The sequence below is a fragment of the Neovison vison genome, chromosome 4 (assembly GCF_020171115.1).
Source record: "Neovison vison isolate M4711 chromosome 4, ASM_NN_V1, whole genome shotgun sequence".
NCBI lineage: Eukaryota > Metazoa > Chordata > Mammalia > Carnivora > Mustelidae > Neogale > Neogale vison.
Genome location: NC_058094.1, coordinates 226,001,889 through 226,017,014, shown reverse-complemented (window position 1 = coordinate 226,017,014; position 15,126 = coordinate 226,001,889). Strand labels below are relative to the sequence as shown.

Below are 15,126 nucleotides of genomic sequence, written 5' to 3'. Positions count from 1 at the left end.
TGGCCGTCCTTGCCCGCAGACTTCTCTCTATCCAGAAAATGCACCACGGGAGTGCCTCCTACCACTAACAAAAGCAAAGATCTGTTCTTACATTTAATAATTATTTCTTTACAAATTATGAAGAAACATAGAACAAATGAACCTTGAACTGGAAGATTTTGGTAAATCATATGAAAAAATAACCCTTTAAAATCACAATATCTTGTTTGAAATGGAGCTGTTTTTTAATTCTCATTCTATGACTGTGTGATTGTTCTTAGACCCATCCTGCTGGATTGGATGAGTGGGAATGACCGAGGAAGGCGGTCTGACCAATACTGAGGAGGGGCTATATAGGGGGTCTCAGAGAAAAAGCCTGGATAGAAACGGAGGGACCTATAGACAGAAAAATGTTAATTAAAAATGGAAAATCTGCTTGGAATGATAAGTAAACTTTGTGAGTAGCAGCTACAGAATCTGAGGGTCCATTGGAATCTCTTGAGGGCCAGGGGCTCTTCTAACTCCCTCTGACCTGTAAGTTTTGTTAAATAAGATATTTGATTTGTAACGGCTTTATTAAGTCAAACCAAACAAACTCAGTCAACGTGAAATCTGTATCTTAACGCACTGCCTATTATGAATATGTACCTTAACGCCAAGAGAGATACTTCCTCTTAAATTCTACTATACAAGTAATGTTAGACCAAGATTTAAGCATATTTGCAATTTGATATTACGTGGTATTTGGTGGTAATAATGGTAATGTCAGGTTACTCTTGAATGCTTTCTGTAGAGAAATCTCAGCAAGACAAATTAGTTACAGTGGATCTTTAGAAAGAATTTCTACAGACTACAAAGATCCCCTAAGGTACAGATTCTGAGCGTTAGCTTGGTAAAATAAAACTTAATGTTTAAAGAACAAAGTTTGTTAAAACCTACAAAAATTAGTTAAAGGATTTCTTGAGCGCTTGTCTCTGGAGGGTGATAATTTGGTAGCATTCTAGTGACCTCTGCTGGTTCTGCTTTCTACATCCAATTGCTTGACTTCTTCTTATAACATTTATTGTAATACTGTTTTTAAATATTTAATTTTTCCACAATGGCAACATCCTAAAATGGTTTATAAGTTGTTTAAAGTAATCCTAACTATAATTTATACAGTAGTGTTCGGTACATTAGATTTATTTGATTTTGGTTTTTAATCCTTCTAATTGTTATCTATAAACTGAAGAGTAATTTACATAATAATTGCAAATACCAAGTGTGTTACTAATTGCATATTTTCTTTCTATAAAAACAGAGCTTTATTTACAAGAAACATTTAAGCCTTTAGTGAATATATCTCCAGACGCAAGGTAAACCTGTAAAGTTTTTTCTCCTTTGAAAACATTCATTCAGATTCTTGTTTCCGTGATTGATAGATTTTCTTTTTTAATCTAGATAGGGGACAGCCTCCTTTATTTCAGATACTCAATTTAATAAATGTAGAGACAGTAGCAATCAGCCATTGTTTGTTCAAAGGATTGATAAGGGGCCGGTAAGATGGTCAAACTAAGCAGTTTTTAAATCCTGGTCACCTGCCGCATGAACCGTCTGCGGAGCTTGTTCAAACTGCTCGTCCCTGGGCTCCGCCTCGGACCTGCTCCGTGGCCCCTGGAGGGTTGTACCCAGGAACGTGCACTACAGCAGCTGCCCCCGGGGCTCTCATGCGCCCTGACGCTGCAGGGTCACCTCCGTTAGACACTGGTCCGGGGGCGCTTGGAAGAACACGCGGTCCCTCCGCGGCGCTCTGGCACAGACGTCGTGACCCGGGCCTTCTGGGATGGCTCGGACACATTTCCACATCGCATGAAAATACCCTTCTACCTCTAGGCACTAGAGAGGAAAAGTAGATACTGATTTTTATTCGTTTATTTCCAAGTCCTAAACATACAGCTAAACGCCCAGTCTCCTGATTGGCAGCCCCAGGAGGGGCCAGGGCAGCCCAGAAGCGGGGTGCACCGAGTCGGCTCTGGTGCAGGGCGCGGGGCCACAGCTCCCCGTCGCTGCTGGTGGCCGTGCGCAGTCCCCGGGTTCTCCGCCATCTGTCGCGTGCAGCATCAAGCGCACGAGAAACGGCTCCTCGAGCTCCGCAGCTCGCACTTGCACCCGCGATCAACACAGGCCGCAAAGACAGAAGTTTGCTGAGATACCCAGTTTAGAACTGTCCCAAAACTGCCTTTTGTGGCTATGATGTAGAAACACTGAAAATGCTTCTAAAGCAGGGCTGGTCCAGAGCGTTTTACCTCCTTTAAAGCCCCCTAACAACTTTGACGGCTTTTCCCGCAGCCTCTTCGATGCTGTGTACTCGTTGATCAAAAATAAAATCCACAGACTGCCGGTTATCGACCCCGTCAGTGGGAACGCACTTTATATTCTCACCCACAAGAGAATCCTCAAGTTCCTCCAGCTCTTTGTAAGTAGTCCTGGTGTTCCTAAAGACGCGGTTGCACCCACTTTACCTGGTTTACTTCACGTAAATTGGCTCCTGTCACCTCAGGAGATGACGTTAATTCTGGAGTTGGGATTGTAGGAGGTCTCCATTGCTCAGCAGCGGCTTCTCAACTTACTCGTGTTTAAACTGTAGTTCTTCAGGCTGATTCCAATTAAAAAGCAATCGCCTTTCGGGGCAAGTATCAAAATAATAAAAACACTTGGAATTCTCTATTTAAATTAGAATATTTTATCACCTAAAATATGAGGCAGTAAAGTAATTTGCAAGCCCATCTAATTAAGAAAGTGCTATTATGTAAGATAAATTGAGCCGGTATTTATAGCAAATTGCCTTGTAATGCTTTATTGGTATCATGGTTTTGGAAACATTCAAAAAACACTGTCCCCCGGATTATCTTATTATAAATTGCTACAATAGAAAAACACAAGTAAATAAAAATTTCGTCACGAGAGTACCATGTTGGTCCAAATTCGGGCTTTGTTTTCTGTAGGTTTTCTCAACTGCATTTGGAGTGAGAGGTCTTCATAATCATCCATGATACTGACCTCTTTGGTCAGTTTTAAAAGAGGCTCATAAGGACCAGAGTTCCTACAAGAGGGCTTGAATTTGTTTCCTTTGTATTATATGCACTGAGTCTGAGGTTAAAAGTAGTTGGTCAGGGGCGCCTGGGTGGCTCTGTCGGTTAAGTGTCTGCCTTTGGCTCAGACCATGATCTCAGGGTCCTGGGATCGAGCCCCGCATCGGGCTCCCTGCTCAGCGGGGGGCCTGCTTCTCCCTCTGCCTCCGTCTCTCTCTCTCTTCCACTCTCACTCTCTCAAATCTTTAAAAAAAAAAATGTTAAAAAAGTAGTAGTTGGCCCGCTGTGACCAGTAAGCCTTATTCCTATTTCAGAAGAGATCCCATGAATTCATTTTTTGTTTAAAAGTTTATTTGTTGTAGAGACAGAGGGAGAAAGGAGAAAGTCCTGAGCAGGCTCCGTGCTGTGCACAGAGCCCGACGCAGGGCCCCATCTCACACCCTTGAGATCGGGACCTGAGCCAGAATCCCAGGTAGATACTTAACCAACTGAGCTGCCCAGGGGCCCCGTGAAATCATTTTTCAAAAGAATTTAATAGACTTTGAAAATCTACATCACTTTAGCTTTCCCATCCCCTTCTACACACAGCTGCAATTAAGGAAACTCGAATTCTGGGTGACGCCAAACAGCCACTGCCCTTCCTCCCCGAGTTCGGCCTCAGTTTTGCAGACAGAAGCACGTGTCGGGGGTGGGGGGCGGTTGGTAATTGGGAGAAATCCCCCGTCCATCAAGCCAGCCCTGCATTTTAGCAGTTAACCTATAAAACCAACCCTCTCCATGGTTCCATAAATGCTAAGAAAGAAGGTCGGAGGTTTACTGAAAGGCACACAGTTTAGTGGAGAGACCATGTGGGGGACAGTTAGGGATGTCCGGAGATGGCTGGACAGATGTCACCTGTGTCGTCGGCTGCTCAGGCGGCCGCCTCAGCGTCTAGGCCGAAGGGGACCGAGGCTGGCGCCGGGTATTCAGGGCCTGCAGGCTTTTAGCCCCTCGGGGAGTCAGCCTCGTACAGTAGCCCGAGCTGTGTACTCTCACGTACGTGTGACGCGTCAGCTGCTGTCCTAAGCACGCCACGAGACACAGCCAGTCCTCGGCTCCGCTCCCAGGTAGGTATTTTGATTAACCCCATTTTAGAGGTGGTGCAGCTGTGGAGTGACTTTGCAGGTTCCCGCGGGGCCGGCGGCCTCCCTCCCTCTAGCCCTGTGCGCAGGCCGTGTGGTAGCTCCTCGGCTCAGAGGCGCCGGGGTCGGAGGGTTAAAGCCGCCCCAGGTCTCCCAGAGGTTACGAGGTCAAGTCCAGCCCATTTTGACAGCCGCGCTCCTGCGGACCTGAGGAGGAACAGCTGGAGGCGGGCCTTGGGGTTCTCTCCTCCACGAAGAGTAGAGCAGGTCGCCTCCGCCAGTGCTGCCTTGCATTTGGGCCAATGTGGTAATTAATCATGCTCTTAGAATATTCAACTAGAGGTCTTCAGATTAAAATACAGAATTTCAAATAAACTTCAGACCCTGATTTTTACTGAATTGAGATCATTTTCTGAGAAAAGGTAGCCTTACCCTTGGAGACATGTGACCGTTAGCCTAAGCGTACAATATGGAACAGGGGTTTTCCTGCATCGAGATGGGCTAGATGACCTAATAGGTCTTTCTTTTTTTCTCCAAATTTCTAGGATTCTCATGATTTGAATATTGATGAGCTCTTTGACTTGAACATTTTGTTTCTTCTAATTGTTCATCTTTTCCTGATAATTATAAGGTACACCAGGAGGACGGAATCAACTGTGCCCTTTACACAAGGTGGATTTTTGAAACCGTAGACCTTATTTTGTTTTAGTCCAACATGACCCTAGACTTCTCTCTTTTGCCTTCTCCCTCCTCCTCTCAAACAGCCCATGAAAAGAAAAGTGAACTTTTAAAGGTTCTTTTATTCTGCTCAGTTGGCTTGTTCTTTGCTCCCAGTAATCACGAGTCAGAGTCCTCCGCGGGAGAGTTCAGGATGTGGGGTGGGATGGGGTGAGGGCTAGCCTAGCCACAGCTCAGACTGCTCCCATCAGACGCTCTGGGTTTGCAAATGTGTGGGTTCTTCATACGTAATACTTAATGCTGTTGGTGGGACCAGGAATTTAACCTAACTCAGAATAAAGGATTCTCGGGTGGCTGTGGGTCTTGATTTCCAAAGAGACTTCTTGTTCCCGCTTCCATCCACGTTTTCAGTGAGTGAGGGGAAAGGGAACATTACAATCTGTGTTTTCTGCAGTGTTTTACTAAGTAGTTAAATGTAAGTTTAGAATAGAAACTGATTGAACAAAAACTACAATTCTTATACGTAGTACTTCATGGTAATTCAGAGAGCCAGGTAGATCGGTAGAGAACACTAACTTTAATTTGTTATACATAGTTTTCGTCCAAGTGTGGACATGTGAACATTAAAAAGGTCTGTTTGGGCTCTAGACCCATCTGTATTTATCTTCCTGTTTAGATGTCTGATATGCCAAAGCCTGCCTTCATGAAGCAGAACCTGGATGCCCTTGGAATTGGGACCTACCACAACATCGCCTTCATCCACCCGGACACCCCCATCATCAAAGCCTTGAACGTCTTTGTAGAAAGACGAGTGTCAGCCTTGCCTGTGGTAGATGAGTCAGGTCTGTGGGTTTGGTCATACCAGGGCCTCGAAGACCACGCTCTGTCCCCTGCGGGCAAACTGACAGTTAAATGGTCAGCGGATCAGATTCGGTGGGTGGCAGCCAGGGCTTGGGGCTAAAAATTTAGATACGGCGGATCAAGCCAGCACCAAGGAGCACTCAGCTTAATGAGAATTCCAACTGGCTTATTTTCACATTTTCCATTAAGATGTGATTTCATGCTCATTTAAAATTAGACAAGTTTGTTATTTAGCAATATTTAACTGCTAGTAAGTACCTGGTTAAGATGGATTTTAAATGTCATCTTTTTGTTTCTAAGACATTTTTCTAACATCTGTATTCATTTTTAGGAAAAGTCGTGGATATTTATTCCAAATTTGATGTAATTGTAAGTATTTTTAGTTTTGTCACACCTGTCATCTAGAATGCATTTAAAACCTATTCACTAATCTGTTTGCATTTTTCCCTAATTTAATAGCTTTTGCGGCTGTGCGGATCGGAGGGTTCCGTAGAACACCGACGGTCGTTGTACCTGACACTCACTGGCTTAGCAGGGAATAACATATTAGCATTTTAGAGATTATTTTTTCGGTCCGTGGGTAGTTTCTCCGGCACTACAGCATGTGTGAATATCTTAAATGGTCCTATTTCCATGCAGGAGCCGTCACTCATTCTGACAGCAGGCCAGTGCTTCATGCACAGAGGAACGTGTGGGTCCCTTGCTAGATGCATCCCATTGTTCACTGGGGGGAACAAAAAAACAGCAAAAGCATTCAGGAGATTATTTAAAGTCCTATTTTTTAATCCCTGGTATAAATCTGTTAGAGGTAGTGCCACATCTTCCCACAGGCTGCTTTCTTCTCCTTAGTCATTTTAAATGCACTTCCTTAGGGTTTTATGGTATTTTTAAGAAAGGGCGCTGAAACTCTGGTCGCCCCAAACGTGCTCATCATGTTTGGCCCTAATGTTGATCCCGGCATTAAATACTTCTTTGCAGCCGGCTGTCTCAAACCCTTTTGTTTCATTTATTCTGCTTACCAATAGCAGACTTCCAGAAACAGGCCGGTTGGAGCTTGGTTGCGTAGGACTGTCTAAGGCTAAAGCCACTCGGGCCTGTCGGGCCTGTCGGGCCTGCTCTTCCCCCGTGACCGCTTGATCCCCGCGGCGCCCTCAGCGCGCTCCTAGTGGGTGCCCTGGGGCGCTGCTCACCCTTTACGAAGGGCAGTCCATGTCTCCAAAGACTTTGTTCACTCAGGTCTAGAGCCTTACACAGTAGGAGCGGGGGGAATCCTCTGTAGGAAACACCATCACGATTTCGCAAGGTTGCCACAGGCCACGGAACAGGAATGTTTCTGAAAATCATGTCACTTGACACGGACTTTGGTCACAAATGTGAATCAAAATGAAAGGATATAATTCATCGTTCCTTCATGACAGAACCTTGCTGCTGAAAAAACCTACAATAACCTAGATATCACGGTGACCCAGGCCCTTCAGCACCGCTCTCAGTATTTCGAGGGAGTCGTGAAGTGCAGCAAGCTGGAAATCCTGGAGACCATCGTGGACAGAATAGTGCGGGCTGAGGTGAGGCGGCGGGGCCGCGCTCCTCCCACTCTCTCGCCCTCCCCACCCCTGCCCCAGCTTTGCTGCCCCAAGTACTCACTGGCCAGGGGGCCCTGGGGATCAGGGATCGTGAACCACAGGAACGCCCGGAGAAGCAGACGGGTTTAGGCGGGTATCATGCTTTCCCTCTCCAGAACCTCGCGTGTTGCCTGCCGTGTAGGTCATCTGGAAATGTTCATTGAATTAAATTGTTAAGCCCTGATATCATAGTTGAATCAAACCAGTAAGAGACGTTCATGGTTTAAAAAAATACATAATTAGGAAAACAAATGTCCCAAGAGCTTTGAGTTCCATTAGAGTATTTATGAAGTTGAAGTTAAAAATGTGTGATTATATAGTTTCAACAAAGTGAAGTAGAAATCAAAATTATCTTTCGAATTTTTAAATTTTCTCTTTCCAATTTGGATGGTAGTAGATGGTCCAATAACGTCACTTCCTGCCCCTCCGTACTTATACGCCCTCCTGCTTGATGGCGTGTAGGATTTTGGACGTACTCAGTTAAAGATGAACAACGAATGACACATCTAATTCAATATACCCACTCGCCAAATCATTTCTTTCCTTTCTTATTAGACAAGGATAGGAATGTTCTCCTGTGTATCATTCTCTAGGACTGAAGGAAGCAGCAGTGTTCTTTCTGGAACAATCTCTGAGTCGGCAGAATTCATTTATAATGATATGTCCGCTCTGGTACTTTTTATTATAACTATGAGAATGCAGTCCAAGAGGGAAAGTCCCCAATAATTTTTCAGGCTAACAGGCAATCTTAACATTACATTTGAAGTAAGGGTCGCACGAGAACACAACCTACCTTGCCGGAGCCATCAGAAACACAGCCCTGTTTTTATCATTGTGTGCTGCACACTTCCACCTTGCCCTGTGCTCACCTGGGAGGAGACCCCTACCCCCCGTTACCACAGCTGTGGCTTCTGAAACGTATTTCACTAGCATCTCAATATGAACTTTATTTCTATTTGAATCTTAATATCCATCACTCTTGTTTTCCAAAGAGTTTTCATTGACTTAGGAATACATCTTAACTTTTAATAAGGTCCTTAGAATTATGCACCTTTCGAAGATCATAGGTAGTGATCTTAATTACTTATAAGGACAATGGACATCCACATGAGAGAATCCCTCATAACAGTGAAAAATGTCCTCGAAGAGTATTTGGTTGATTCGAAAAAGATATAGTAATGTATTGCTAAGAGAAAAAGCCGGTTACTGGCTTTTGATTCTATTCATTTATATGCACATATATGTGTAGAAGAGAGGCTGGAAGGCCCCACAGCACAGCACAGCACCAACTCGCTGTTTCTGGGTGGCGGAGATCGGTGAACACGGAGAACACGGAGAGCGCAGTGCTCCTCCGCTCCGAGCTCTCTTGTTCGAGCATGTATTACTCTCGGGTAGAAGAAGAAAGGTAATGGGCTTTTCCTCTCAGGTCATCTGGCGAGCAACAGATACTTCTTCGTAATAGGAAATGGGTCGCTGAGGAAAATAGAGATGCAATTCGATACTTTTCTCCTTATGCATCTTGACTTTTTACCCCACTGAAATCATTTCTTTCACCCAAGGACTCCTAACTGGGGAACCAAGGCCAATTTTAGCTTAAATACAGTTGTTGGAGAAAGGGCATACAGTATCAGCAATGGTTTGGTTTATTTATAGGACATAAATACCACACTAGGTTTTTGACACCCAGGAGTATTCACTGGTTTAGACTCAGCAACAAATGACAAGATAATGTTTTTGATGGTCATTTCTGCCTGGTAGAATTAATTCTCTGGGTGAGATGGCCACCCCTTGACCTTGAGCAGTTCAAAAGAGAGTTATTTAATTAGCATTATTGAATGTTAACAATAAAATGTGTCTCGCACAGACTGTAAAGCATTCTTTGATCCTGGGCACAAGCCATTATTTTAATTTGTAAGTAACCGCGTTGTATCATAGGATTATTAAAGGTCCTAAGGTTTTTTTAGAGAAATTTTTGAAGTTTAAGTAATCTCTACACTCAAATGGGGCTCTAACTCAGGACCCTGAGATTAAGAGTCGCACACACTTCTGAGCCAGCCAGACTCCCTTAGAGAAACTTTCAAAAATCATGAGAACAAAGTGATTATTTTTTAAATCCAAAGCAAGTGAAGATGTTGAAAGCATCCCCAACACAGTATCAGAGACAAATCTAAAAAAAGAATTTCCTCCCCTTTCCATCTCTTTCCTGTGCCCCCCACAGTGTGCGGTGGGGTGGGGGACCGCTCTGTAGGGAGAGGAGCGTCGTCTCCAAGGAAACCAGCAGGCTCGTGGCTGCCTCAGGCCTAGGAAGCCAGAGCCGCTCCGGGAAGCGCGATGCCTGCTCACTCCTTTCCTGTGTTCAGGAGAATTTGTCAGAACGACCCCTCACAACCGGGGCCACTTGCCTAGAAAAGACCCAAGTAGAGCATGGGGTGTGAATATAGTCTGTCTCACGTTACTAGAGCTCCTCTATCCTCTGGGCTATGTGAACATGCTCATACATGAACTTCCTGGAGAAAAGACTATAGACCATGAGCCACTCGTGACCTCGTGCATCCGGCGCGTGCTTGGACATCTGTCCCATGGAAGTTAGTAGCAGCTAGTTCTCAGAGACTGAAATACTACTTTAAAAATGTAAAAACTTACTTTAGGAGAGTATTATGGCTACACTGTACTTCACGTTTTGGGTTGTATCATACATATATTAATATTCCAGAATTTGAGCACAGCGGGACACAGCTAGCGAATTTTTCCTACAAGTCGTTGAAGTCAGCATTGATCTTAACTTGAGAGCCTAAGACCTTTTGTGGTTCTTGACATGGTTTCTGTCTCTTACTTCTGGGACGTCTTCCTTGTTTAGTATATGAAAGACGTTATTTGCTAATAGCCGTCGTAGAACCTTCTGTGAACTCTGACACGGGAGCTGCTTGTCCCGTTGGCAGGTGCATCGGCTGGTGGTGGTGAACGAAGCAGACAGCATCGTGGGCATCATCTCGCTGTCAGACATTCTGCAGGCCTTGATCCTCACGCCCGCAGGTACGTGCGCCGGCATTGGGCCCTTCCTTCTGCACGGGCTGAGCCGAGAACAGCTGCTTCTCTGGCACCCGGGCCTCTGTAACCCGTGGTCACTTGTGTGGTTTTCCTTTGTAGTTTTACTGCTCCAGTTGGGTGAAAGAGAATAGCTTCTAGAAAGTATTCTTAGGAGCATCCTGTCCACGACCACAGCGCCTGAATAACTGAGCATTCGTTGCCAGATTCATCACCTTTTTCATTAAAAAGCTAAGATCTCTTCAGTTTTGCTTTATTTTTAGGACTATTTCCTAGAAAACATAGGAGGGGAAACCCATTGGGTTCTAACTATTGAGACTATTATCTACCCTTAAAAAAAACCTTACTAGTGTTTTGAGTATATAAAACAGAAGACCTGAACACAAACTCTTCCGTTAGTAGTGTATTGGAAATTACATTAACTATCAAACAGCACTGGTGGCTAACCTCATTTTCTGCCAGGTCAACTCTGAGCAAGCCCGCAGGCCAGTGTCAGCAAGCAGGCAGGGAGAGGGGAGGCAGGTTGTCTCCTGTGTGCCGTGTTTAATAGTGACAGGTGCCTGAAGGGTCCTAAAACTGCCGGCCTGCTCTTTCTCCTCTCTGCCCCTCCCCTCCCCACCCCTGGAAGTTCAAGCGGCCCCGCCGTGGGCCGGACTCAGCTGTGCCAGGACAGGCTGAGACCGCAGAGGGAGTCACCTCTGGGAGTTTGAAGTGTACATCAAACGTCAGAGTGTGCACATACCAGAGGACTGATTTCTCCTGAGTTCAGAAATCAGACTAGCTGAGACCAGGTTTCAGTGGGCCTATAACCTCAAGATGCCCGTCTTAAAGGGCTCCCTGGCACCAGTGACACAGACCTCTGGTCCACAGCATGAGAGCAAGGATGCGATGCCAACAGAGCGGCAGTGCCAGGAGGCTGTCGCCAAATCTGAAACTCCAGCAGTGGGGCCAAGGACACTCATTTCCAGTGTCAGCTGTTAGGGAATCTAAAACTCACGATAGTCTTCAAATCATGAAATAGTGATAAGACGACTCAGTGAATATGAGACTGTTGACAGCATCATTTATAATAACCCCAGACCGGAAATAACGCTGACACGCGGCCCAGCACCAGGCTGCATGGCGTGCGTTCTGCAGAGTGCCCCACAGCACTGACCGTGACCGCACATTGCTGTGTTTAATCTCACACATGTGACCTCAAGCAGAGGAGCAAGGCTGTCCCGGGAGCATGATGCCGCTCGCCTGCAGCTTCCTCGGCTCCCTCGTGCGCAGCGGGAGAAGGCCTCCTCGAGAGCAGATTCCTCCTTGCAGGCACGTAACTCGGCACCTTCAGGAAAAGGCAGCCCTCTTCCAGGCAGCGGCCCCGGGCCAAGGCACACGTGCCCGGCAGCGTCAGGGTGAATCTCTCTGTCCTGTGGCCAAGATTCCCTGGGCCTTGCAAAATCAAGAGCAGACAAGCCAAGATCTCCGTCTCTTCATGCCTAGTGTCACAGGCCGTAGGAATGAGAATGTGGGCTGGGGTACCTGGCTGGCTCAGTCAGTGGAGCATCTGACTCCTGATCTCAGGGTTGTGAGTTCAAGCCCCACATCGGTATAGAGATTACTTTAAAATAAATTTTTTTAAGGTTTTTAAATTAAATTAAGATTGTTGGGCTGGATGAGTTTACATTTCCATGCATGTTTGATATTTTAAAAATTCTAAGTCCCTAATAGGGTTCTGTGGGGAGGATCCCTGTTCCACAGCCAGAATTTGAAATGTACGTTACCATAGAAATAATGTTCTAAAGATAGTAGTCGAATTAGCATTCTCTACAATGTAGTATGTAGAACACTGTTTAGGAAAATGCTCCGTGTTCCTAATGACTGGATTACGGTGAACATTTGGAGAACTCTCCTGGAGCACGGGACTGGCCCAGTTCAGATCAGCAGCCCTTGAGATGCTCAGACACGTGAGGGCCGGCGGCGTCATGTAAGCTTCAGAGGAGTCCAGCCCCGTTGGCCTGGTGCCCCTCAGGCCCTCGGAGCTGCCTGAGTGGGCGCAGCAGCTCAGCTCAGTTGGCCTCTGTCCAGCCAGTTATAGAGCAAGGAGGTGAGCACGGGCCCTCCATCCTCCAAGGACACTCTGAGTTGAAACCAAAGCGCGCACGGAGCCGCGTGTGCACGGCGAGGTGCACCGTACCGGGAGCCGCGCTGCCGTGTAGTGCCACGGACTAGAAAGTGAGAGGCACTTTCAGAAAGTGTCCACTGTAAACATGAATAAAAGGTACCAGAGGCTATAGATTTCAACAGCTGATGGACACAGTCCCCCATGAAGGATACCGACTCATTGTCCTCAGCTTCTTCAGCAGCAGCTCCTTGTGAAACTCAGACTGTCCAAAGAGTGAGTGCCAGATCTGAGAGCAGGGGCGACAGCTTAGCTCCTTGTTCTCGTAGACGGTGAATCTCTTTCAAGCCGTCTCATGCCTGAAACAGGAGCTGCTGAGACAAGAAGAGGGTAGCGCTCCCGCCATCCACCTGGACATATGCCAGCCGGACCGTACGTGTTACGAGCAAATATCCGTAAACACAGCACTGTTTTAAAACATTTCCATGAGTACGTACAGGCACACTTCAGAGACTGTGGGTTCGGTTCCAGACCACTGCAGTAAAGCAAAGCAGGTCCAGAATTTTAAAACGACAACGTGCATGCCTTCACTGAAAAAGACTTTATTGCTAAAACATGGGACCCGCCGTCTGAGCTCTCAGCGTGTCGGTCTTTCCGCGGGTGGCGGGTCTCGGCGGCGCTGCCGGCTGCTGACCCGTCGGGGTGCTGGTTGCTGGAGGCCCGCGCGGCCCTGCGGTTTGTCGCACCGATGGCTCTTCCGACCCGAACCGTTGCTCGGCGGCAGGCGGTGCCGCCCGATGGCGTGTTACCCACAGAACTGCCTTCGGAGCTGGAGTCCGTCCCCTCGAGCCCTGCCGCTGCTCCGTCCGCGCGGCTCCGTCCGGTTCTGATCCGTCCGTCGTGGCTCCCAGCGGCCGCTCAGGAAGCCCCTCGCTCTGCTCCTCCCGAGGAAGCACCGCCACGTGCGGTCCCGCCCGACCCTGAGCTTCCCGCAGCCGCGTCCCCTCCTCGGGCTCCGCTCCCGCTTCTGGTCGCCTGCGGTTTCCCTGTTGTGGCATCTCCGGAGCCCAGGCAGAGCCGACCTGGCCTGGTTCTTCAGCGCCGCGGGGTCTCCGAGCGGTCACGGAGCACTGGCTCGGCTCCAGGTCACCGGCCGCGGTAGCCCCTGGCGACAGGGTCGCCGGCTCGGAAGCTCTGAAGCCGGGCGCTGCCTTCTCGTCTCGGGCTGTGAGAGTCCCAGCTGGCATCTTCTTCCAAGAGAAGGCTGTTCCGGCCGCGCTGAAAACCTGCTGTTTCGGGCGGCCCCGTCGCGGGTGACCGCAGCTACACCGTCGGGAAACCTGGCCGCTTCCCCTTGCACTTGGGTGTTGCGGAGATGCCTTCCGCCCTGGGGCCTCCTGAACCCGCCCCGGCCCGCTGCAGACGGTCCTTCTGCAGGTCCTCCCCTCCCCGCCGTCCCAGCACGGGAGAGAGTCCGGGCCTTGCTCCGGACTAGGCTTTGGCGTAAGGGAATGGGTGGCTGGTGTGGTCTCCTGTGCAGACCCTGCCTCTGTCTCCAGGCCAACAGCAAGGCTGTTTCGCTTTCTTATCATTCATGTGTTCACTGGAGTAGCACTTTTTTTTTTTAAGTTTATTTATTTGAGTAATCTACACCCAACTTGGGGCTCCAGCTAACGGCCCCAAGACCAAGGTCACATGCCCTTCTGACTGAGCCAGCCAGGTACCCCTGGAGTAACACTTTTAATTTTCTTCAAGAATTTTTCCTTTGCCCTGACAGCTTGGCTCACTGTTTGGTTAAAGAAGCCTGGCTTTTGACATGCCTTTCTCACACTAAGCTTAATCATTTCTAGCTTTTGCTATAAAGTGAAAGATTCATGATTGACTGACTGTCCCTTTCACTTGAACACTAAGGACAATTGTAGGGTTGTTACTTGGCCTGATGTCAGTATTGTGTGTCAGGGACAAGGGAGGCTCGAGGAGAGGGAGAGAGAGATCGGGGAATGGCTGGTTAGCGGAGCAGTCAGAACACACGCATTTATTAAGCTACTTTCTTATGTGTGTGTGGTTCCTGAGGCCAGCAATTACAGTAGTGACGTCAGAGATCACAGAGGGGCACCTGGGTGGCTCAGTTGGCTAGGCTCGGGTCATCTCATGGGTCATGGGATCAGGTCCCACACTGGGCTCCATGGTCAGCGGGGAGTTTGCTTCATAGATTTTCTTCCTCTGCCCCTCCCCTCCTTCAACCACCTCTTTCTCTCAAAATAAATAAATCTTAAAAAAAAAAAAAGAAAAATCACTGATCACAGATCACCGTAACTGGTAAAATAATAAGAAACTTTGAAACACAGTGAGAATTACAAGAATGTGACAGGGACGCAGAACAAATCCTGTTCAGCCAGCAGCACCAGTAGACTGGCCTGATGTAGGGTTGCCGCAGACCTTCAACGGCAAGAACAAATTCATGGGCAGAGAGCAGGGAAGCGAAGCACGAGGGCGGGGGTATGCCCGTGGGGCAGCAATACTGCGCAGCACCCTCACTAAAACACGTGTTCCTTCTTTTAAAAATTCTAGCAGTTCTGCTAGCACCCACTTCTCTTTTTTTCAAACTAAATCTTGCGTACTTGGGCTTCTGACATGTAACACAG

At 47.5% G+C, this 15,126-nt stretch overlaps 1 protein-coding gene across 5 annotated transcripts in view; it reads left to right on the top strand.

The window, feature by feature from the left end:
* Positions 1-15,126, top strand: part of PRKAG2 (protein kinase AMP-activated non-catalytic subunit gamma 2) — a 243,714-nt gene that overhangs the window by 227,777 nt on the left and 811 nt on the right. For all 5 annotated transcript variants that reach the window (XM_044246872.1, XM_044246871.1, XM_044246875.1 and 2 more), the window contains 6 exons: positions 1,280-1,334; positions 2,308-2,434; positions 5,526-5,691; positions 6,042-6,079; positions 7,129-7,275; positions 10,272-10,365. In XM_044246872.1, the coding sequence (XP_044102807.1) occupies positions 1,280-1,334; positions 2,308-2,434; positions 5,526-5,691; positions 6,042-6,079; positions 7,129-7,275; positions 10,272-10,365 (627 nt within the window). The remainder of the gene's footprint in view (positions 1-1,279; positions 1,335-2,307; positions 2,435-5,525; positions 5,692-6,041; positions 6,080-7,128; positions 7,276-10,271; positions 10,366-15,126) is intronic.